At 35.7% G+C, this 23542-nt stretch overlaps 1 protein-coding gene across 1 annotated transcript in view; it reads right to left on the reverse strand.

Annotated features, from left to right (window-relative positions):
* LOC107702731 (protocadherin-15-like) overlaps positions 1–23542 on the reverse strand; it is a 43696-nt gene that overhangs the window by 11243 nt on the left and 8911 nt on the right. The window contains exons 6-10 of the mRNA XM_016505135.1: positions 22207–22295; positions 20785–20961; positions 13146–13364; positions 9937–9945; positions 9408–9521 (exon numbers count right to left, since the gene is read on the reverse strand). Of these exons, the coding sequence (XP_016360621.1) occupies positions 9408–9521; positions 9937–9945; positions 13146–13364; positions 20785–20961; positions 22207–22295 (608 nt within the window). The remainder of the gene's footprint in view (positions 1–9407; positions 9522–9936; positions 9946–13145; positions 13365–20784; positions 20962–22206; positions 22296–23542) is intronic.

Genomic DNA, 23542 nt, shown 5'->3' on the forward strand with positions numbered 1-23542 from the left:
TTTTTTTGGGGGGGGGGGGGGGTCCCCATGAGGAAACAAGCTTATAAATCATACAGAATGAAGTTTACCTGGCTATAGTTTGCAACAAAATTGTCCCACAAAGTGAATTACATCTGAAGAAGCGTCCTCAAAGCTAGGGTGAATCTTACATAAAAAAGGCCACTGGACATGTTCTTAACATGTTTAATGAAATTCACCCCATAAATAAAGATGCACAGAATGGCATTTGCATGTTCTGTTTCACATGAATAAGTTATGAAATACCCCTGTCAAACACACACAAACACATCTCTCTCACACATAATGAATGAGAATGGCAGATGAGTGATGTGGGATGCGTGTGAGTGTGTGTGTAGGAGGAAAGAGATGTCTCTTGGTGCCCCTCAGTTCTATGAATGCAAAAAATGGACTTGCAGTCTCGTGGAGACTGTTATGTGAGACTACCTTGAATGAACGATCTCAGAAGGACAGGAGGGCACATAACACAACAAAAAACATGATAGTAAGATCCGTTTTAAAAGATAAAGTGCTGAGACGAAGTACCTTCATTTTCTAATAGAGCAGGAGAGATTAGTTTTATTTTGTGTGGTGAAGCAGGTAATATGAAAGGAGGGTGGAAGTGAGGAAGACACGAACACAGTAGAGAAAAAACAGAATTCGGCAGACTCATCGATTGATTAATTAAATTTCTCCAAACCTCACCGTCTGTGCTTTCATCCTGCTGAGCAGGTCATGTGAATATAGAGCTGTTCCTCTGAACCTACAAACAAGCCCTGGCACATCCACACAATATCCATTCAGTTTGCACATAAATCTTTTTTCTCAGACGTAACACAACCTAATTCTTCAATTTTGAATTGAGGAAAGAAGAATTCTTCCTCCCTCCTTTCATATCACCTGCTTCACCACACAAAATAAAACCAATCTACCCTGCTCTATTAGAAAATGAGAGTACTTAATCTCAGTACTTTGTCTTTTAAAAAGAGATCTTACTATGGTGTTTTTTTGACATTTTTAATAGCAAATCAATAGTTAATGTGATACTTTATAAATTATTTTTATGTGTGTGTGCGTGTCACAGATCACAGCACATTTCAATTTTCGTAAAGATGCATCTGTCCTGTCCTTCTGAGACATTCATTCATTCAAGACATTACGGTCTTCGCAAGAATGCAAGTCTGTCTGCATATTTATGTTTATATCTCACAATTCTGACTTTATTCTCAAAATTGCAAGCAACAAAGTGAGAATTGTGAGATAAAAAGTTGCAATTACCTTTGCAATATTTAGTTTTATTCATGGCAGAAACATGGCTTCCATAAATAACTGTAATTTAATTTAATTTCTATTAAATTTTTTAATTAATTGATTTATGTTTGTGTGTGTGTGCATTTCAAAGGTGCACTAACACTTCAGAACCGAAGATGAGACATTAGCAATCAGCGTGCATTTGCTTATGGGATGATGACAGATTTCAAACAGATTTTTCGATATGGATGAGGGAGATGCCATCTGCACACCCCTGCTGAGATATTGTAGGAGCGGTTTGTCTGAATGGAGAGACATTGACTGCGCCTGATGGGGTGAATTCAGCGGGGAACGGCATAGCAGACGTCCCCCTGCCATGTGCCACATAAACGATTAGCTGTATTGTTTAATCTCTATGTGATTCTTGTCTGCTTGAGTTTCTGAAAAGGCAAAAACATCTGCAGGACCTAACCAAGACAGGAGAGCTTCAGGAGGTCTGGCACTCTAGACAGCTTTTTAAAAAGGGTTAGTGAGAGTGCAGGGAACAGGAAAGAGAGATAGAGGGGGATACAGTGAATAACTGAGAAAGATATATAAAGAATGACCTGTTTTTAACCTTCAAAACCAACCTTGTTTACTTTCTTAATGCATGTTCACCAGTGCTCATTATTATAAATAAAAATGTATTTTCCGAACCTTTAATCAAAATGTAATAACCTGCTCTTCCTCTGAAATGACCTTCCTTTTCCATTACTTAGGCTGTGCAGGCTACTGGATAATATGATTCTTTTTTCTGATTATATTAAATTGATTAAACAAAATCTGATCTTTAATTATAAGGCCCATCCTCATCAAACTTGATGATAATCTCTGTCACCACCTTCATCATCAATGGACACTCCTCTCACAGTCACATGATCATGACAACAGCTCTTCACACCAACATCCGCCTGCTAGGAAACATGTGTCACCAGTTAAACATTAAATATTCATAAACAGTGACAGTCAGTTCAAAAATGTTTTTTTTGATTTATCTGATAAAAAAGTCAATTTTTTATTTCATATATTCCACTGTTAAAAAATTATTCCACTTGCTCAATGCTTTTCTTAAAAAATGTGTAAACTGACAGTGATAAAATTACATCTAAATTAATTAATGCATGCTATACATATTGTGCAAAAAAACTATCTAAATGTTACATATAAATATACAATATAAATAAAAGTAAAAAAAATATACACTACTGTTCAAAAGTTGTAGGTCGGTAAGATGTTCTTATTCTAACCAAGGCTGCATTTATTTGATCAGAAATATAGTACAAACAGTAATATTGTGAAATATTATTACAATTTAAAACATATGTTTCTATTTTAAAATACTTAAAAATGTAGTTTATTCTTGTGATATTAAAGCTGAATTTTCAGCATCATAACTCCAGTCTTTAGTGTCACATGTGCCTTCAGAAATAATTTTAATATGCAGATTTGATACTCAAGAAACAAAGAATGTCTTATTATGTAGCACAAAACTATATATACAGTACTGTATATATAAAATATTTATATATATATATATATAAAAATATAATCCATTAGAGCTGTTTTTTTATAAAATATTTCTATTTGCTTATACTTTCCAAAAATAATAATTATATCATAACAAATATTTTAAATCAAAATTCTTCACTCTTTTTCTCTGTATTCTATTTGACTGACACAAACGCACAAGTGACCATTCTGTGAGGTACTTGAGGTTTAAACACAACTCGCTTATAACATAAAAACAGTAAAACACCTCTCAGTCACATTGAAGCCGGCCACATGAAACACTACGCTTTTGACCTTCTTTGAAATGTACTGTAAAGTGCTCTCGAAATAATAGATGAAAAAGTAAGTAATGAAACAGAGGAAGTGTAGGAAAGAAGGTATTAAAAAAGAGTTCCAGAGTTCATTCAGAAATGAAGGGCTGGGGTGGGGGCGATCTCTCATTCCACTGGGATTTGTTGGTTTGAGGGCTGAGCAGAAGAGTCTGATTCTGACTGGCTGCTGTCTGTTTCGCCTGGTTTAAACTCTGGCTCTTTTAGCACAACAGTCGTGGAGTCTTTACTTCCTCCTTCGCAACTGCTGTCATCTTTCACATCAATGCTGTCAGCGGATCTGGGCGTGCTCTTGAGGATCCCTCTTAGTTTAGGTGTAGGAGTTGGAGACTGAACGGGGGGTTCAGGAGACTGAACAGGAGTTGGGGTTGGTGGTGGGGTGAAGTCCTGTTGCAGAGGTAGAGGAGAAAGAAAAGAGCGGGATGGGACAGGATGAGGGGGTGGAGGACTTTCCGGAGAGTCCGATATGAATTCCAATGTGATCTCACAAGGCTCCACGGTCATGTAATTGGATATACTGGAGCTGAACTTCCTCAGGACGGGTGGAGTCGGCCGCTGAGCCATGGGTGGGGGAGGAGTCTCGCCATCACCCCCGGTGATGATAATGCAGGGTGGGATGTCCTTGCCAACAGAAATTGGACTGGATGAGAACATGAAGGCGCTTAGCAGTGGGTCGTCTGGATCCAGAGATGCGTAAGAGTCCCGGCTCTGTCTGGGCGTCCGTTCAGCTAAAGCTTGCTGCTCAAACTGTCTGGCTTGTTCTCGGACCGACAGCTTTGTTTCTGTGCTTCGACCACTTTGATCTACATCAGCATCAAGTTCTTCCCTGCTGTCCTTAAGCCCCGCCTTCAGCTCTTGCTCCTCCCATTCAGTGGGGTCCCAGAGTGCCTGCCGGCGCAGAGCATCGTAAAGGCCTCGTCCTCGAATACGGGATGGCAATGACCAAGAAGTCATCTGGCTGATGGGGCTCGTCGGAGATGGGATGTCACTGTCTAGAAACCCACCGACCCTTTGCACCTCCAAGTTGGGCTCCGGACTACTGGATGCTCCATCCCGGTAAAGTAGATTTTGTGTGGTGAGCGGCCGTTCATCTGAGAGGAAGGTAATGTTGCTTTCTGACTTGGGCAACTTGTCGAGCAACTTTCCATTTCCGCCACACAGTTTGTGAGCAGCAATAGCACGAGAGGCGAAGGCTCTTATGAGACTCTGTCGATCCGCCTCCTCGATTACAGACTTTCGGCGCCTTCTGCAGCCCACGAGAGAAAATGAAAGGAGAGGACAGAAGATTGAAGCATGTGTGGAAAGAGACAGGAAGGAATTGAGGGAAGAGAACAGCCATGGGAGGACAGAGTGCTAATGACCCACTACACAAAAATCTTTCACTTTAATGGACTTTGAAAGAGCTCGGTTAAACAAATTTGCTCACGATTTTGCATTTAACTTTAAAGACGCTAAAGCAAATACTCTCAGTCAGGACTTCTGAGACAAATGTGACCCTGGACCACAAAACCAGTCTTAAGTGTCAATTTTTCAAAATTGAGATTTATACATCATCTGAAAGCTGAATAAATAAGCTTCCCATTGATGTATGGTTTGTTAGGCCAATATTTGAACAATAGAACAATATTTGGCTGAGATACAACTATTTGAAATTCTGGAATCTGAGGGTGCAAAAAAATCTAAATATTGAGAAAATCGCCTTTAAAGTTGTCCAAATGAAGTTCTTAGCAATGCATATTACTAATCAAAAATTAAGTTTTGATATATTTACGGTAGGAAATTTACAAAATATCCTCATGGAACATGATCTTTACTTAATATCCTAATGATTTTTGGCATAAAAAAAAAATCAATAATTTTGACCCATACAAACATTGACCCAATAATTTTGGCTACAAATATACCCCCAGCGACTTAAGACTGGTTTTGTGATCCAGGGTCACAAATAGTCTTAAAATTGTCTTACTAATACTTCAGGAGACCTTATGCTGCATTCGATTCAGAAAGTTGAATTTCCAAGTTCCTATTTGGAAAAGTGTAATAAAGGAATTACACAGTTTTAATCATAAACATTCACTTGTAAGCCAATAAAATGAAACTATTCAAGAAAAAGATGTTTAAAACACAGGTAATGAGCTTTTTTATTGATAATCATAGGGTACATTGGGCCAGTGTCAAGACACATTTTCTTCTAAACCACCTCTCTATGCACCTGACAAATTTGGCAGATCATTGACGCAACTATGTTAATTTAATGTTAATTTATTATTTTAATGCTATAGTTTTACGTAGCAAATAAGAATAGTTAAAATTACCAAATATATTTTGCGACAAATGTCTTGTTAATGATTTTCAGTTTCCTTCAGAGTAATTAAATCAACAGTTTTTTAATAACTAAAGAATATGTAAAATGATGGTTCATTTCATTTGATGACATGACATGGGTAGATTCAAATGGTAATTATCTTTTTTTTCATTGAGTGTCTAACTAAGAGATAATCACCATATTTAAAATGAAACCATCATTTTTAAAAGTGTAATTAATAATAAAATATACATATCATATTATTATGGGATCTGATTGAAGCACTGTATGAAGCTCTCTGATTCTTTTATTATTTCATTTTTATTTATTTTTAAAGGGGTCATATGATGTTGCTAAAAAGAACATTATTTTGTGTATTTGGTGTAATGAAATGTGTTTATGCAGTTTAAGGTTCAAAAAACACATTATTTTCCACATACTGTACATTATTGTTTCTCTTCTATGCCCCGCCTTTCTGAAACGCGTCGATTTTTACAAAGCTCATCGGTCTGAAAAGCGAGGTGTGCTGTGATTGGCCAGCTATCCAGTGCGTTGTGATTGGCCGAATACCTCAAGCGTGTGACGGAAATGTTACGCCCCCCTACCATACTGTAATGCCGTGTCCCGGAGCGATGAGACAAAAACATTAAAACCCATTATAAACGAGGCATTCGTTGCATCCAGTGGGGACATAATTACGGATTATAATGACTTATACGTTGCGTTGCAAAAACGTACTTACAGTCTGTGAGTCAGAACAGCCGGCATTTGTAATCTACTCTCCCAGGAAACAGTTAAAATGCGTAAAATGCGCTGCACACATGATCTGAATATTTGGGTTGAACTGTTCTGGAACAGTGTTGTAAATACAACTTAACCACCGATTTCTAGTCGTGTCCTCTTTTGGAAGGCCAAACAAAGTAGTTTCGCTTTCACAACGAAACACACAGCGTCACACACGGCGGGCTTGAGTGAGGAACGGCCGGCGGGCTTGAGAACGGTGCGGCCGGCGGATTCGACGGATTCAACAACAAAAAAAATACTACTTTTATGATGCTTTTCCCACAAAATGTGCTGCTCTATCAATGTTCAATAAAAAGATATATTTTTTTTCTGCACTCATACAAATTTCCTTTCCTTATTGGGTCTATAGCCCCACTGTACCCTACCCGCAAAACAAAGGCTAGGACATCCATGTTTCTTTATATACTGTTATCTGAGCCTTGAATAATGTGGCAGTCTGAGATATTAAGTAGGAATACCCTACATCCAACTTTGCATGGAATGCAGCAATAATACGATGAATGCAAGCAGGCATCAAAATGGTGTATTTTCAGCTGTGAAGCACAAAGATCATACACTAGCACTCAAAAATCAGTCTGAAATCCCTATCTGTTCAGTTAATCGTTGTTCAAACATCAATCAAGATGATCTGTGACAACGGTGAGTCTCAAAGTGAAGGATGTGAGAAGCGTGTTTGTTTGCTTTGAGGAGAGAACTGCGAGGAACTAGAGCCGGGAGGCGAGGGCTTTATCTAGTGAAGAACTACTAAAGCTTGAATCCACTACAGAGCTACACACATGTATCTGTGAATTTTATGTGCATTTTTCCTTTTTTAAAAGTATATAGTATCAAAATGTTCCTTTAAATATGCAATTCGACAGAAAATGTGGCATAAAAACAGAGTAAATGGTAAAGAAAACTAGCAGAGCAGTTACACAGGGACTAGAAACTACCACAGACCACAAATGTAAGCCAAGAAGGATTTGAAAATACATTGATAGGAACGTGTAAGAAAGAGCACTGCAGGGAAATGCAGCATATTTTATGTTACTCACTGTAGTCCAAGCCTGGAAAATACAGAGAAGATGAGAATGAATGAAACATGAGAGGAAAATACATGTAGATAGATGGATATGATGACAATTTAACACAGACAGGCCCTATTCACATTTGGCATTAACATGCATTCTCAGTGACAGAATCAAAAACAGAAACTTGACCACAATGAAAGCCAGATGTAAATGCACACAAAACCATCTTCCACAAAGGTGTAAGTGCAAACGTGTTTTTTTTAATCACATAAAGTACAACTAAGCAAGTAATTTATAAATGCCGGTTTCTGTGGATGAGTGCGGTCAGATCTCTATTCAAATCCAAATGGAAAAGCACTGGAGTGCAAGGAATAAATGCAATCCAGCTAAATAATAATATAAATGCAATCCAGCAATAAAATGCATGTTAACATCAAATGTAAATGGCCTGAGAGACACATGTAAAAGGTAAATAGAGAGGAAATGTAACCACTCATCTGTTTAATCATTCATTACACATGTGAAAGAAATGTGCATTTTGATACATGCAACACAAACTGCATAAATAGGCTAATATTTCAGTGGGATGGGAATGTAATGAAAATATGTTTGGGTCATATTGCACCCCAAAATCAACTGAAAAATAACATAACATGAAGAAAATAATTTTTAGAGCCATTAAGTGTTATTTGCACTACAATTCCTTATTACCATAATGTGTCTAAAACCGAGAAAAAAAAAATGGGGTGAAATTTCTGTTAATGAAATGTTAAAAATAAATGAACAATCAATCAATCAATCAATCAATCTGAGGGTCACAGAGAGACTCCTTAAGCACTGTTTTATAAGGTTGCTGACAGACTACTGTTATTATTAATATCCAACAAAAGAACACAATGTTTGCCCAAACACACAAGCAAACAAATTCTACCCTGATGTTCCTTTCTGCTGATGGTATTAAACTGCTGTTCAGGAACACGGTCCATCAATCTCAGCATCTATTCTAATGGATTCAATACAAAACCACATCTTTTCCACTGTCTTTTTGTGTTAGCAGCTGCATTTGTTTTGATTGCATTAAATCAAAAGCACTTTAAAAGGCTTTACCTGAGGGACACAGATGCTGTGCTGCAGCTATAATCTTTTAATCTATTAACATTTCATTCCACTCACAACAGCCTTTAGCTTGGCAATGGACTCCTGCTGAAAATTTAAAATTATTTCAGGTAGTTGTGAACATTTCTCATTTTCATTTAGTTTAACTTGTACTAAAATAACTGGAAAAAAATAAGAATAATAAAAAATGAAAACTTTTTCATCATATTAAAAAAAACTCGTACAAATGACAAAAAATGCAACATTTTAAAATTAAACCATTTTAAAATTAAAATAAAAAATGACAATGGACTCCTGCTGCACCAAACCCGCACGTCCAGTGAGCACATCTCTATGGATGGACTTAGTAAGCCAAAAACAGCTAATTTACCAAAGGAACAAATACCTTTGGGATGTCAAAAAGGAACAGTTTCTCCCTTTGGAGAATGGCAATGGCCCTTTTTTGAAATGAATAACCAGGTTAGGGCATTAAAGAGGTAGTTCACCTAAAAATGTATATTCTGTCATTCTATTATTTACACTCGCATGACATTCCAAACATGAAAGACTTTATTTTTCCTCCATGTGACATGAAATAAGATATTTAGCAGAATGTTCATGCTGATTTTTGTCCATACGAATGATAGTGAGTGGCAACAAATCATACACTTTGCCGCAGTTTTGTTATAAATTTCAAAAATAATTACAAAGAAATGGTATACATTCAATTAAATGTGAATTTTAAAAAGTAGACTGAAATACTAATTTCTTATAAAACATACTCCAATAATTGTTTTATTTACAACCTAAAAATATATATTTTAGAATGTACTATGGAGTACTTTTATGGTGCTGTTTTGGTCCATAATATTTTTGTGGTGTTCCAAGAAAGAAAGTCACACAGGTTTTGAATGACGACCGAAATTTCTGAGATAAATTTATGGCAGAATTTTTATTTTTGGGTGAACTATTATTGATTTTCCTGCAGATACACACACAAATCTTGTTAATCATCTCTCTGCTGTCTCTGCTGAAGGCTGAAGGTATTATTTAGGACAGGTAACTTACATGCCGCCGTCTCCCAGCTCCTCGTAGAGATTGGTCGGAGCGCCACCTCCTGTTGATTTGCCGGCAGGAAGAGCCATCTGGATACGGGCAGTTTTGGCACACTCGGCCTGTCTCCTGTAAAGCATCCTCAAAGAGTGAGTTTCCTTCTTTCAAAAGGCTCATTTCAGCTCTATTATTGGAGGATATGAGGTCTGGAACTCTCATTTGATCTGTTCCAGCACTTTTTATTCATGCAATGCAAAATATCATGGGTTATTCAGCACCTTTCACACTGAGATGAGGTGTTTTATTAGGAGGAGCTCACTTTGTACTCTATGAGGCCATGAAACCAGTAATTTCTGTTCATTTTCAAAGGCATCGCTATTGTGCTGGAATCAGAGAGGGCTAGAGTGAGTATGTCCTTTGCTTCTCATCTCAATTCATGCATTCTACTCGTATGTTCCTGTTTTAAAGGACTGAACTGAATAAGGAGTGTACGAACGCACACAGTCTCTGGCAAATAATTCATCAAAAAAGAATTTGAACTTACTCTTTGAATCTGAGCGCAGGGTCCACATGTAGCGACAGGAAGAGCAGAGAAAGAGGCAGAGGAAAGGAGAGTTGTTAGATAATTAGGCACAGGAATAATTAAACAAAAACACAAACAATGATTATTAAAAGAAAGACTGTCAATTTAAAATGTTAATTTACTATAATAATATAAGGTAATGTAATATAATATAATATAACATTTACCTACAGACAACAGAGGACAAGTGGTTTAGAAAATGGATAGTATAATATATTGGCTAATAATTAAAAAAAATGGATAATATAATATACTAAATATGAAACTAGAAGAAAATTGTTAATATAATAATTTATATTAAATATATAACTTCAAATAAAAATAAATTATCAAAAAATGTCACTGTTACATTTATTAATTATACCCTTTTACCTGTATGTAAATTCCTAACTAAGGGATTTTCTAACCACAGATTTTCTCAAAAAATATCACTATTGTAGGTACATGAATTGCCATTTGCGATTGTGGTTAATTGTCATTAAAGGTAGGTGATTTCGGAGAGGCTAGCAATAGCAAGCTAGATTTGAAAGCATAAGATCCTACCCTCCCTGCAAATCACTCTCCAAAGCCACGCCTCCTCCAAAACACATCAACGCACACAGGCAAACCAGAGGCTAACGACCTCATGTCTCATTCACCAGTGAGAAAATATTACAGTACAAAGCACATAATATTACAATAATAATTTCCATTCTCACTCGGTCTGCAATAGCGTAATGGAGCGCACTGATTAGGTATCATGTCTGTGCGAACAGGGTGTGTCGAGGTATGCAAATAAATACGTTGACAGGTAGGACAGCCTATCATAGTCCTCGGACAGAAGGATATGATTGGACAAACATTTTATGGTCCTACGCCTTCCACAGACGATATAAATACAAATAAATACATTTAGACCACTTTGCTATCAGGATGTGAAGAGACTTTTAACCAGCATAACAAAAAATGTTTTTGAACCAAATAACCTACCCTGCCTTTTTGTAATAGATCATGATCTTAATTCATATTTTTAATCGACTGGCAGTCCAAATTCTAATTTCACAGGCCAGAAAATGCTTGTAGTGTTGAACCATGCAGCCCATTTTGTTTGCAGCTACTGCTGCAGGTGTGTGTGCATAATTCATACTGTAAAATGTGATAAGAGCACAGGATAACCCCGGTTTATCCCACATCTCCTCAGTTGAGAAACAATACAGGTCTCAGCAGTAACCCCTCTCTGTCTCTCCAGCTCTCCATTCTCATTCTCATCTTTGTATTTCATCCACACACTCTCTCGTCCTGACCCAGGGCTTCCTGGAGGCTATCAAAGACGTGATCCTCTCAATATTATTTATTTAACCGGAATGCAATTACTCAAAAGACAGTGTGAGATCTTGTGTTGTGATATATAAGCTAACACTTGTGTCTCCTGTTATGCATCTTTTGTAAACAACCAAATGTAATGACGTAAAAATGTCACTTCACCTTTAATACAAGAGTCTAATCACAAAATGAACTCTTTAATATGTGTAAAAACATCTAAATGCAGTCATGCATGTGTGTGTGGGAGAGCAAGCTTCACACACTTACTGTAGGTGTGTGTGTTTAGCTGTTTGTGTTCGCTGTGTGATTACCCATCTGTTATGTATTTACACAATAGCTGATGAAGGACTCATTGGTGTGTGCAGAAGGTCAGGACCACACTCCCATCTCAAGAGAGCTGCTGTGTGTGGAGAGCAGGCCCATATGCTGGGCTTTCATGAGATGTGATGGATGGATCGAATGCCTGGGAGATGTCACAAATGCTTATAATTAATCTGCTTTCACACAGAGCTGGCTGGGAGATTAGCCTGTTAGCATGGCTAATTACTGAAAAAAAGCCATTTTAATACCTGGCATCCAATACTCATCTCCCTCACCTACTGTGCATGTTTTTTTTCAGCCTGTCCTCAACGCTCTCAGAACCGTAGAGGTTACAAATAGAGACGTACAACTGCAGAGTAAAGTGTCTTCATGTATGTACAATAGCAGCTCTGAGAACATATAAATACTTTGTCTTTATATGTTAAATTTATATATACATTTTAACTGCTAGCTAATTGTCTACTAGTCTCGTAATCATAGTTATCTTTCAACTGCCAACAAAATTCATGTTTGCTGGACAAAAAGTCTTAGATGCACTTAGAAAAGCAGCTGTTGAAACGAGATGTAAAATGACGAAAAACTGTTCGCGGTTTTGTTTGTGACATTGTTCCCATTTATGAATATAAATGATGTACAGTTACATACTGGGGATGTGATTTAACAAATCCCATTTACCATAGTCATGAAGAAAAATGAAGGGAAAATGAAGAAAAATACAGAAAAATTGTCTACATTTTTGTGTGCTTTTTTACACCTTGAAAAAAGCAAATAAATCAAGAAAAAATAATTTATTATTTGTATTCAGGGTATCTGCAGGATTTATAAGCTCAAATTAAGACTTTTAAAGACTTTTTTAAGACCTGCACAAATAAAATTAATACCATATGAGCGGGATAGAGCAATGTCTATGGTAGCATATTAACTGTAAAATGACTGTAAAAAGCATGATTTACAGTTCAGATACAGGTTTTCACAAAAACAAAAAGTATTATAAAGTGTTAAAGTTCACATTTCAGCCTTTAAACCGTTTTTTAAGAAAATGGATTCAAAAGTAGTCAAAAGTATCAATTATTATATTCATTAAAAATATTATCAATCAATTATTATATTATGTGACGAGAGGGGCGGGGCCGAGAGCCGTGGGAACGGAGCGAGGCTGGTGGCTCTTTTTCCATTATCTTCTTAATGATTCACCAGATAACATTTACAACTCTGTGTGTGTGCAGCGTAAAAACATTGATTGATTTTCGCAGAGGTCAGAACAAAAACAGCAGAAGGGCTTACTAAAAAAGCACATTCTTTCTCTGCCAGTAGGTGGCACTTTTGAGTCTTTTGAGGTTTAATCGTCACATTAAGCCATATCGCAATTATTGTCTTTCCATTCCCAAATTTAAGACCTCTTGAAGTCATAATTAAGACATAATTAAGTCTTGTACAGCCTTAAAGACTTTTAAGGACACGCGGAACCCTATTTAATTGAGCTGAAAGCTGAAATATGCAACTTATGAGGATGATTATCATTGGGGAATGACAAAAATTCTACTCACTGTTTGTATGTCACCATGACGATGAGAATAGCTGGGATGCAGCACAGAATGATGATGATGGCCAGTGCCAGCAGAGCCCCCTCTGTGTAGCCCACCGCCTGCGCAGCCTTCTTCACACTCGCCACGATGTCAGGAGAACGGATCTCCAGAATCCGCCCGCCCTCGCCCAGGTACGGCTGGAACTCTTTATTGATGTCCAGAATCTTGCCGTCCAGAAACCTGTCAAACACACATTTAGCAGACATATTAGAAAATCATTTAAATTTAGATCTTTTCCTTACACAAATATGTACCTGTATAGTAAGCACATCATAATCACAAAAAACTTTCATATAAAAACCCCACAAAGTATGGATTAATAATGTGAGAATAATAATACAACTGTATTGATCCAACTGAAATGTACTGAAAAACATATTTGTAATAATATTAAAAATAATAAAATAAAAAATATATGTGTGTGTGTGTGTGTGTGTTTATATGTATACTGTATATATAAACACACAGTCCGGGGAGTGAATTTCAAGGGGGGACGGCGTTCCACTTCCAATTGCTTTGGTTTTTTTGGAAATGAAAGTGATTTCTATATTTTTTTCCCATTTAATAGCCTACGAAAGCAATCACAGTTCTGCACATAAACGAAGTGCAATATATTAAAAAATGTAGCGTGATATTTGTGTCTATGGTTTGCCGTGCAATACCGTCTTTTGTGATTGGCCATAATACATGCACACTGCAGCCAATGGAAATGCTTCTGTATCGGTGCGTGTCCTGCTCCTCACAGAACAGATCACTAAGGCAGACTGCAGATTTTGTTCAGTGCCGAGTCATTCAAGCTCAGATCCTCTCATTATAACAAACAACGTGTAGACACGATGTGAATAATAGATTCAGTGTGCAGTGTAGAGAGATTCATTAATTATAATGGAAGTTTGAGAGATCATGATGAACTAAGACAAGTGACAGCTTTTTAATGATTATAAAGGGAGTTTGAAAAATGTGATTTCATTTGACTGGTAACTTATTCTTCCTGATTGTATTGTATTATTTTAATTGAATTTATTGTTTAATTAAAATTTTTGATAAGTTTATAAATATAAATTTTTTGACACAAAAGATGACACATTTAATAAAGTTAGAAAAAAAAATTACATTACAATGGTAAAAAAATGCCCCGTCAAATCACTTTAAGGAGTCAAATATCGCCTCATAATGGGAAGGTTAATTTCTGTTATTTATCAGAAGGTACGGTGGTCGAGAGAGCTCAACGCGCTGCAACTTCAGAAAACACATGCAAATAGAAAAAGCACCAGCAGCAAATTAAGAAAACATCTTCATCAGTTTGACAGCATATGTGCTGCAAATACTCGCAACATAATCAAATACAAAAACATGCTGCAAATGCTCACAACACAAACAAAGAAACGTGCTGCAAAGGCTCACAACACAAACAAATAAAGAAATGCGCTGCAAATGCTGACAACACAACCAAATAAAGAAACGCGCTGCAAATACTGACAACACAACCAAATAAAGAAGAGCGCTGCAAAAACAGAAACGTGCTGCAAATGCTGACAACACAACCAAATAAAGAAACGCGCTGCAAAAACAGAAATGTGTTTCTGTAAATTTTTTAACATAATAAATGTATTTCTGAATTAATTAATTTTAATAGTAAAACTATGGTTAATTTTTGTAAGGAAAGTTGAAAAGTTAGCCAGCTTACATGCTTTCACAGTTACAGTAATTGTGTATTTCGTCAGCTTATTTAGGCTAATAATTAAAAAAAAAAGAAGAAGAAGCAGCAAAGAAATAGTATGATCAGTATGTTAAAATAAACAAAAATCTCACCTTTCAGAGCAAACATTGATAAACATGTCCCAGCCATGTTCATCACTTTGCAGTTCCCTTAAACATTTCCGATGTGGTCTGTGCCTATTTGCAGCGCGTTTCTTTATTTGATTGTGTTGTGAGCATTTGCAGCGCGTTTCTGTTTTTGCAGTGCGTTTTGTGTTGTGAGCATTTGTCTTACGGCATAACTTATCTTATCTTATCTTCCATAACAGCACAAAAAATTATTAAATAAAAATACAATTAAATAATTAAAAATAAAAAAAATACAAATAAATATGTACACTTTCAGGCTGTTCAGGCTGAAATATATTGAAAAAAAATTGTGATAAAAAAAAACATTTGTAAAAAAAAATATAAAAAATTCTAAAATAATAATGCAACTGTAGGAATGAATCTGAAATATACTTTAAAAAAACTAATCTGTGATTATATATAGTGTAATTATAATTTCAATTGGTTCCTTATACAGATATATACCTGTACAGTAAGTACATCATAATCACAAGACTGTACATTTCTACTCGCATATACAGCATCTTTATACTGTAGTAACTATGACAGCCTTGAGATGATTGACAGTTAGATGTTGATAACATTCAGTGTCAATCTAAAGTATCTTCGGCAGAGAAGTGGAAGCCAAGAATCCTGCTAATGAGGGCAGCATCCATTCAGCTGTATTTAGCCTTTTCCAGTTCGTCATATGAGTTACTAGGCAACATGATATGAAAATCCTCATTCTCCACTGCATGTGTAAATGGTTTGCCTGTGCTAATATCAAGTATTATTATTTAATATCTTGATATAGAACTGATTACCAGTGCCACTCCAAAGCAGAGCAAGAGTACTTTTCTCCTCATACTTGGCTTTGTTGACACTTTGCTGATCAATAATGTTTAAATAGACCTGCATGTTAAGTACTTCATAAGTATCCACGGCTGACCAATTAGTCCTGCTGCAGCAGAACACTTCACAACCGATTAACTAGCCAACTACACAATTGATTAACCAGGTTTAAAGACTGATGAAAGACTGCGTGTATTTGATCTGTGGTCAAACAGACCTGCAAAACCACATGTACATGTGCTTCACAACATCTCAAGAATTTCCTTTCAGCTTTAAAGAAATGAGCACGAATAGATTTTGAAGGTGAACTGAGTAACTCTATTGCTGTTCTGAATTTACACCCCATTTACTCCTGTATTTGTACTCTCCACATTCCATCAGATCAATCCAGTTGTTAAACCTGTATGACTCTGTGGAACACAAAAGAAGATACTGGAAAATGACTGAGAAATTTCTTGTAAACAAACAGCATCATATTGTGTTTTCTACAGTGCATATGTACTATGAAGGCACCCAGCATGCAATGCAGCATGAATAGATCATGCTGTAGAGTTTTTTCATTCTTGTTGGTTTTATTTGTGCTATTGAACTTTTTTATTTGTGCTATTGAACTTGTTTTTGGTTCACTTTTAGCAGTTTGTGTTGTTTGTTTATTTTGTATTGCTGGTTTACATTCTAAGTGTTGTTTTTATTTGTTGAGTGTTACCATTGTTGTGTTTTGTTTGTGGAGTATTGATGTCACATATTTCAAAGACGTTTCTCAGAAGTTGCTTCACTATTGTGAAAGATCTATCCACAAACAGTTGAATAAAATATGAATATGAAATAAGTTATTGATTAATCTTCATGCTTAAGTAATGCTAAAATAAAATCTTAATGTTCATGCTAAGAATAGTTTGACTAACTTAAAGTCTGGCAATTAGCTTATTTCATATTCTAGCTTGTCATCATTTTGACAAATGTTTTCATTTGTTACACTTCTGACCAGACCAGATCAGAAATTTGAATATTAATACACTCAGAGATCCTAAACAAATGGGATCACCAATCACCATTATGGTGACTTCAAAACAATTACAGTAGTAAACAACTACATTTCTCACAGTGGCACAGTTAAAGACAACTTTATAATGTGAATTTACAGTAAAACAAGAGCAGTATATTACTGTGATTTAGCATAATTCTGCTGTTCATTCACAGTCATTTGTAAGAAAATTACCCAGCATGCATTGATTTCAAAGTAAATTTTTGACTACAGTAATTTATTGTAAATTAATACCCTTTAATCCTGTAAATTCCTGGCATTTTTTTACAGTGTACTATAATAATTTAAAACAGGGTTATGTGGGTGGATATTCACATTGGTCTGAACAAAAAATGCAGACGGGATTATTGAAAATGCAAAATCATTCTCTGCCAGTAGAAGGCGCTTTTGGAACGTCAGAAATATAACGGTTTCCCCGGTAACGGTTGTAAACAAAGCAGCTGCACTCATAAACTCTACTTTATCAGATAAAATGAAAAAGCCATCTAAACTTTTCTGTAGACAGTCAGTTGCTGGCGGTTAAAGAGCTTGCATTCGACGATAAATTTAGACTTCAAGTTCAATACTGATTTTAGAACTACTTAAATTATTTACAGTGTGTAACGCAAATTTATAATTAAATTACCTACAAATGAACAGTAATCCCTTACTTTACTTTTACAGTGGATAAGTAATTTAATTACAGTAATTACAGTTATTAAGTAACGCGTTACACCCAACAATGTACAAGAAGCACGTTCAACTCAATTAAACGGTTGTCCTGGTAATAAATACCGTAAACAGCAACCGTTCGTGTGTCAGCTCTTAAGGCCTGTTCACACCCAGAACAATAACTATAAAGATAACTATATTAGCGTCCACACCAGCGGACGATATCGTCTGCTTATTCCAAGCGCACTCTCGTCTGCTGCTTAAAATTCTCGAGCTTGTTATAGCAGGATTGATTATGATTGGCTGTCAATGTTTTTATCGTTCATCAGCTGGAAAAAATCATTCTGAAAGTGATTCCAACAATATCGTTTCTCTGTGCCTTTATCGTTATAGCTGTGGTGTGGAGTCTGCTATTCTTTAATATTGAGAATGATTTTTAGAACTATATCTTTATCGTTATCTTTATAGTTATCATCCTTGGTGTGAACAGGCCTTTAATGCGCATCTCCTATATGAAAAGCATTTTAGGGGGCCTTGGCTTTTGGGGGCCCAAGGTGGTTGCCTACCTTTGCCTAATGGGTAAATCCACCTCTGCCTACGGCCGATTCACAGCCATGCTGATACAGAGCAATATTGCATGGCTACGAGTGTGATATTGCATTTATATAACAGTTCGACAGCACAAGTGTGTAAATAAATAAGAAACAACCAAGGAGTGTCTTAAAAAACATTTTGTATGCAGAATTACTTCTTTCCGCCACAGACTCAAATCTCAGTTTGACAGTTTAACATCTGAGCCCAAGCCTCCGTCTCTAATTCGAAAACGTCACTTTAGAACTAGTAATGAAGGAACGTTGAGTTGCTTCACTGAAAGAATATTGCATTACTGTATTAAAAGCTCACTGTATTCTGTAGAATATTATTAGAGAGAGATGGACTGAGTGAGTGTGATTACCTGGATCTGATACAGCATTCATTCTTCAGCTCAATCTCACATTCACAATAAAACATTAGTCTGAATGTCCGGTGAGGAAAGCCATATCTTTGTCGTACTGTCCTTTCATCTGTTAAGGGTGATTTCTGATGACAGCACTTCTCAGTGTGTTTGTTGGCTACATCTTAAAAGGTGTTGTTGAAAGTAAAAATAATTTCCTTGTTTACAACCCTGTTTCAGCCTCTTTCAACATAAAAGTCTTTACTGTTAAATAAATACTGTTAAATACTAACTCATAAAAACAGTCTCTTGTCGCCATCTAAAGGTGGAATAATGTAACTAAACTCACCATCACGAACACACACACCGTTTCCCAATACTAAATACTATTATTAAATACTACTATTATTTATATAAAATATTATTTATTGAATAATACTATTTAATAAACAACAACAACAGCCATCATAAAAGTTGCTGGGCAATTCAGTCAAAAGTACAAAGGCAGCGCTCTGATATACAGCATTAAAGTTATATAAAAGTATAAAGTTATGAGACTTTGCCCTCAGCCAAAACTATTTATTCTGGAACAAATAATAGATTAATGAGACCAAAGATTAACCGTTAGAGTCACCCAAAGCAAATTATAACTCATATTTAACCAATATACAGTAGAGACATCAGAACCGGCAACAAATTCCAGAAGAACTGGCCGAGGTAAGGCTGCTCTCGGCGGGTTCATGAGCATTTTAATATGAGCTCAAAAATGTATCATCAAATTCTTCCTAATTATCTCTCAATGTGCAGTATGTCAACGACTGTTTCATTTATGTCTTTATTTCTCTAAATAAATGTTACCAGTAACCTCTAAGGCATAAAACATTCATCCGGGCAGCTGCTCTGCTTTTGGTAGCGATACAAACACGAGCAGAAGACATCTAACAGTGAACAAAATAAAACATGTATAAGAGTAAGAAGTGTGTCTAGAAAGGCAGAATAAGGCAGGTGGTCTGTAATCTCCTGTGCTTGTGAATATGAATGAGATGTGTGTGTTGGCTCAGTAAACACATATTTGAACAGAATCCTGATGACTTGTGCTGGATCCCAGTGACAGACGCGTCTCCCTGCTGAGTCACGGGGCACAGCACAGTTTAAATGAGCATATTGCTGTGTGTCTGGACTTCAGGAGGATTTTCTCCTCTCAACTGAGGAGGACAGGTGCTTCCTGTAGAACAGCTGTTCACAAAGACAGTTTTTTTTTTCCAATTTTCCAAATACTCTGTAGACTAGAGACATGTCATGATGGCCAAAGAGTTTATTTAGTTTTTTTTTTCTTTCTCTAATATACTTATATAATTTAATAAATAAATAAATAAATAAAAATAGTTCACTCAACCATTTAAAAGTTTGGGGTCCGTAAGATATGTGTGTTTTTAAAAAAAAAAAATGAATATTTTTATTCAGCAAGGATGCATTAAATTGATCGAAAATGACATAATGTCATAATGTTATATGTAACAAAAAAATCTATTTGAAATAAATGCTGTTCTTTTGAACTTTCTTTAAAAAAAAAAGAATAATCAAATAATCCTGAAAAAATGTCAAATATTCATAAAATAATAAATAACTGTTTTCATCAATGATAATAAGAAATGTTTCTTGAGCACCAAATCAGCATATTACAATAATTTCTTAAGCATTGTGTGACACAGACTGGAGTAATGCATTACAATCACAGAAATAAATGTAATTTTAATATATTTTAAAATAGAAAATAGCTATTTTAAACTGTAATAAAATTTCATGATGTCGCTGTTTTTACTGTATTTTTGTTCAAATAAATGCAGCCTTGGTGAGCATAAGAGACTTTTTTCAAACATTAAAACTCGTACTGACCCCAAACTTTTAAATGGTATTGTATAATCAATGTTACTATTATATTTAATATTTTCAGCAGTGGCGGTGTATGTTACTTAGGCTCTGTCTAGCAGGTTTTTTTTAAAACAAGAATATACCTTATGAAATCGCCTCAGAAAATGTGTCAAATTAGGTAAAATTGTCTAATTACATGGGATTTAAACCGATTAGTCGATTAGCTGTTTAGATGATTTTGAAAATATGTCGTTTTGCTAAGAAGAGCAAGAACAAGCAGTGATGGTGAGATGAGGAGGGAAGAGGATCTCCAAATATCACAAGCACTTGCAGTGTCACGTCAGCACCATACAACACAGAGGACAGAGGTTCTGACTTTTTCCAAATGTTGGCAACAAACTTTGTTAAAGGTGTCAGGAGCGGCTGTGTGTTTGGCTTACTTGAAGAGCTCTTGTCTGGAGATGGCTCTGTTGGTGAGAGGGTCGATGGCATACACCTGGAGGTCTGATTTGGTGTAGTCCTCAAGTTCATAACCTTCTCCGTGTCGCCGAGGACCGATCGATTCCACTATCACTTTAGCACCAGGGATCTGATCTTGCACATAGCGCTCCAAAATGCTGACAAAACAAAAGCATAGCAAATAAAATTCCTTAATCTACCTAAAACATTAAAATGCAAATTCCACTTACTTAATTTCTAATACTTCTACCAAACACTGAAAATGATCTAGTTTTGCTAAACCTGAAGGGTGAATCTCACAAAACATCCCAAAATGAAAAGAAAAAAAAAGTAATTTTTTTCTTAATGTGAAGATGCATGCATTTCACATTATCTTAACTGATTATTTTACATTAATGAACATGAGAATTGTCCTGTCAGATTTTATAAATAAAATCAGCTTTAAGACAATATTTAATATTTTAATACAATAATTAATAAATGCTAAAATATTTAAATAATGAGACTTTTTGTATTAGGGTGATAGGGTGATTTTGAAATATAACAGTGTGAGATTCTTCCTATAACTAATGCGTAAAGCATGCAGAACAGGTACTATACTGAATATATTACATTTTACTGTCTCCAGTTTGCAATATGTACAGGTGCATCTCAATAAATTAGAATGTCGTGGAAAAGTTCATTTATTTCAGTAATTCCTTCCACACTTTTTCCTTCCACTCAACTTTCTGTTAACATTCTTGGATACAGCACTCTGTGAACAGCCAGCTTCTTTGGCAATGAATGTTTGTGGCTTACCCTCCTTGTGAAGGATGTCAATGATTGTCTTCTGGACAACTGTCAGATCAGCAGTCTTCCCCATGATTGTGTAGCCTAGTGAACCAAACTGAGAGACCATTTTGAAGGCTCAGGAAGCCTTTGCAGGTGTTTTGCCATTAGAATATGGCATGTCACCATATTGTAATTTGTTGAGATAGTGAATTGGTGGGTTTCTGTTAAATGTGAGCCAAAATCATCACAATTAAAAGAACCAAAGACTTAAACTACTTCAGTCTGTGTGCACTGAATTTATTTAATACACAAGTTTCACAATTTGAGTTGAATTACTGAAATAAATGAACTTTTCCACGACATTCTAATTTATTGAGATGCACCTGTATACCTGACTAGTATTAAAAAAGCAATCATTTTGTCTTTTATTATGATTATTCTGCAATCTACTGAGCAAAGTGGTTATATTTTGCTTATTGGAGTTTGCCATTTGAGCTCAATTCTGTGTTTTAACAACTGAGATGGCCTTTTAAATCAAAGCAAGTGGGAAAACAAAGGCTGCCGACAGTGCAGGAAATGCCACTCAAGGAAAGCAGCAGTGCAGAGAAACACACCGAGGGAGGAATTCTCACCTAATCAGCTGCTCTTTGTTCTCCTCCACCACAGTGGGTGGCACATTAGAAACCACAACTTGCATGTCCAAGGCATTGACAACGGACACCTACAACCCACACAGAATACGAAAGAGATCAAGAGGATTTGATTCATGTGGTGCAGTTTATATGCACAGGTGATACAGGGCAGCCTGACAGAGCTAAAATAATCAGATCATGATATTCTCCAGCATGATGATGATATATTTCTTAAAAGAGTGATTTTTTTTTTAATCAGAGGAATGTTCATTTCAAGCAAACATTTACTGTTTCCAGGCAGATTCATAAAGAGTTTGGCTACTTTGCCATTGTTGCTGTTTAAAGCACCACAAATAAAACACCATTAAAATTTAAACCTGAAAAACTTTGTAATATTTTGGAAAATGTTATGGCATAAATTTATTACATTTACTATGTGAGCTTTGTACAGACAGTCAGGTGGTCTTGCTTCCATTGAAGTACACGATGATCATCTGGTTTTAAATAAACTTGTTTTAACAGCCCAAATATTAAGACATTTTTACACAAGACCAAATTTATATGAATTTTTCAACACTCATTTTCACTAAAATCATGTTCATAATATACACTACTATTCAAGAGCTTGTGGTCAGTAATTTCTTTTAAAAAGAAATTATTAATTTTATTCAGCAAGGATAGCAAAGACTACTGCATTTATAATGGTAAAAGTTCTATTTCAAATAAATGCTGCTCTTTTGAACTTTTTGTCTTTCTTTCAATCAAAGAATACTGAAAAAGAATATCCTGGTTTACACAAAAATATATTAAGCAGCACAACTGTTTTCATCTATGATAATAATAAGAATTTTTTTCTTGAGCACAAAATCAGCATAATATTTCTAATTTAGACACTTGAGACAAGAGTAATGATGCTGAAAGTTCAACTTTTCCATCACAGAAATACATTACATTTTAAAATATATTGAAATAGAAAACAGTTATTTTAACTTGTAATTGTATTTCATAATATTACAGTATTTACTGCATTTTTGATCAAATAAATACAGCAATGTTGAGCATAAGAGACTACTTTGAAAAACATAAAAAAAAACCTACTGACCACAGACGTTTCAATGGTAGTGTAATTGGCAATGAAAATTGATTAAATTAGAATAATTTTCACACTTTGTGAGTTAGACCCCATTGTATACCATCCAGCTCAAGTGCTATTTGCGTTTGTCATGGTTTTTAATTCTGTTGGTCAATAAGGGTGTAGCGTCCCGATCCCGATTCCTGCTAGTGGAAATTGAAAATGACACAAACATTATTGACATGATGTTTAAAACCCTGATGC

This window comes from Sinocyclocheilus anshuiensis, unplaced genomic scaffold (assembly GCF_001515605.1).
Source record: "Sinocyclocheilus anshuiensis isolate Anshui unplaced genomic scaffold, SAMN03320099.WGS_v1.1 scaffold843, whole genome shotgun sequence".
In the NCBI taxonomy this organism is placed as follows: Eukaryota; Metazoa; Chordata; class Actinopteri; order Cypriniformes; family Cyprinidae; genus Sinocyclocheilus; species Sinocyclocheilus anshuiensis.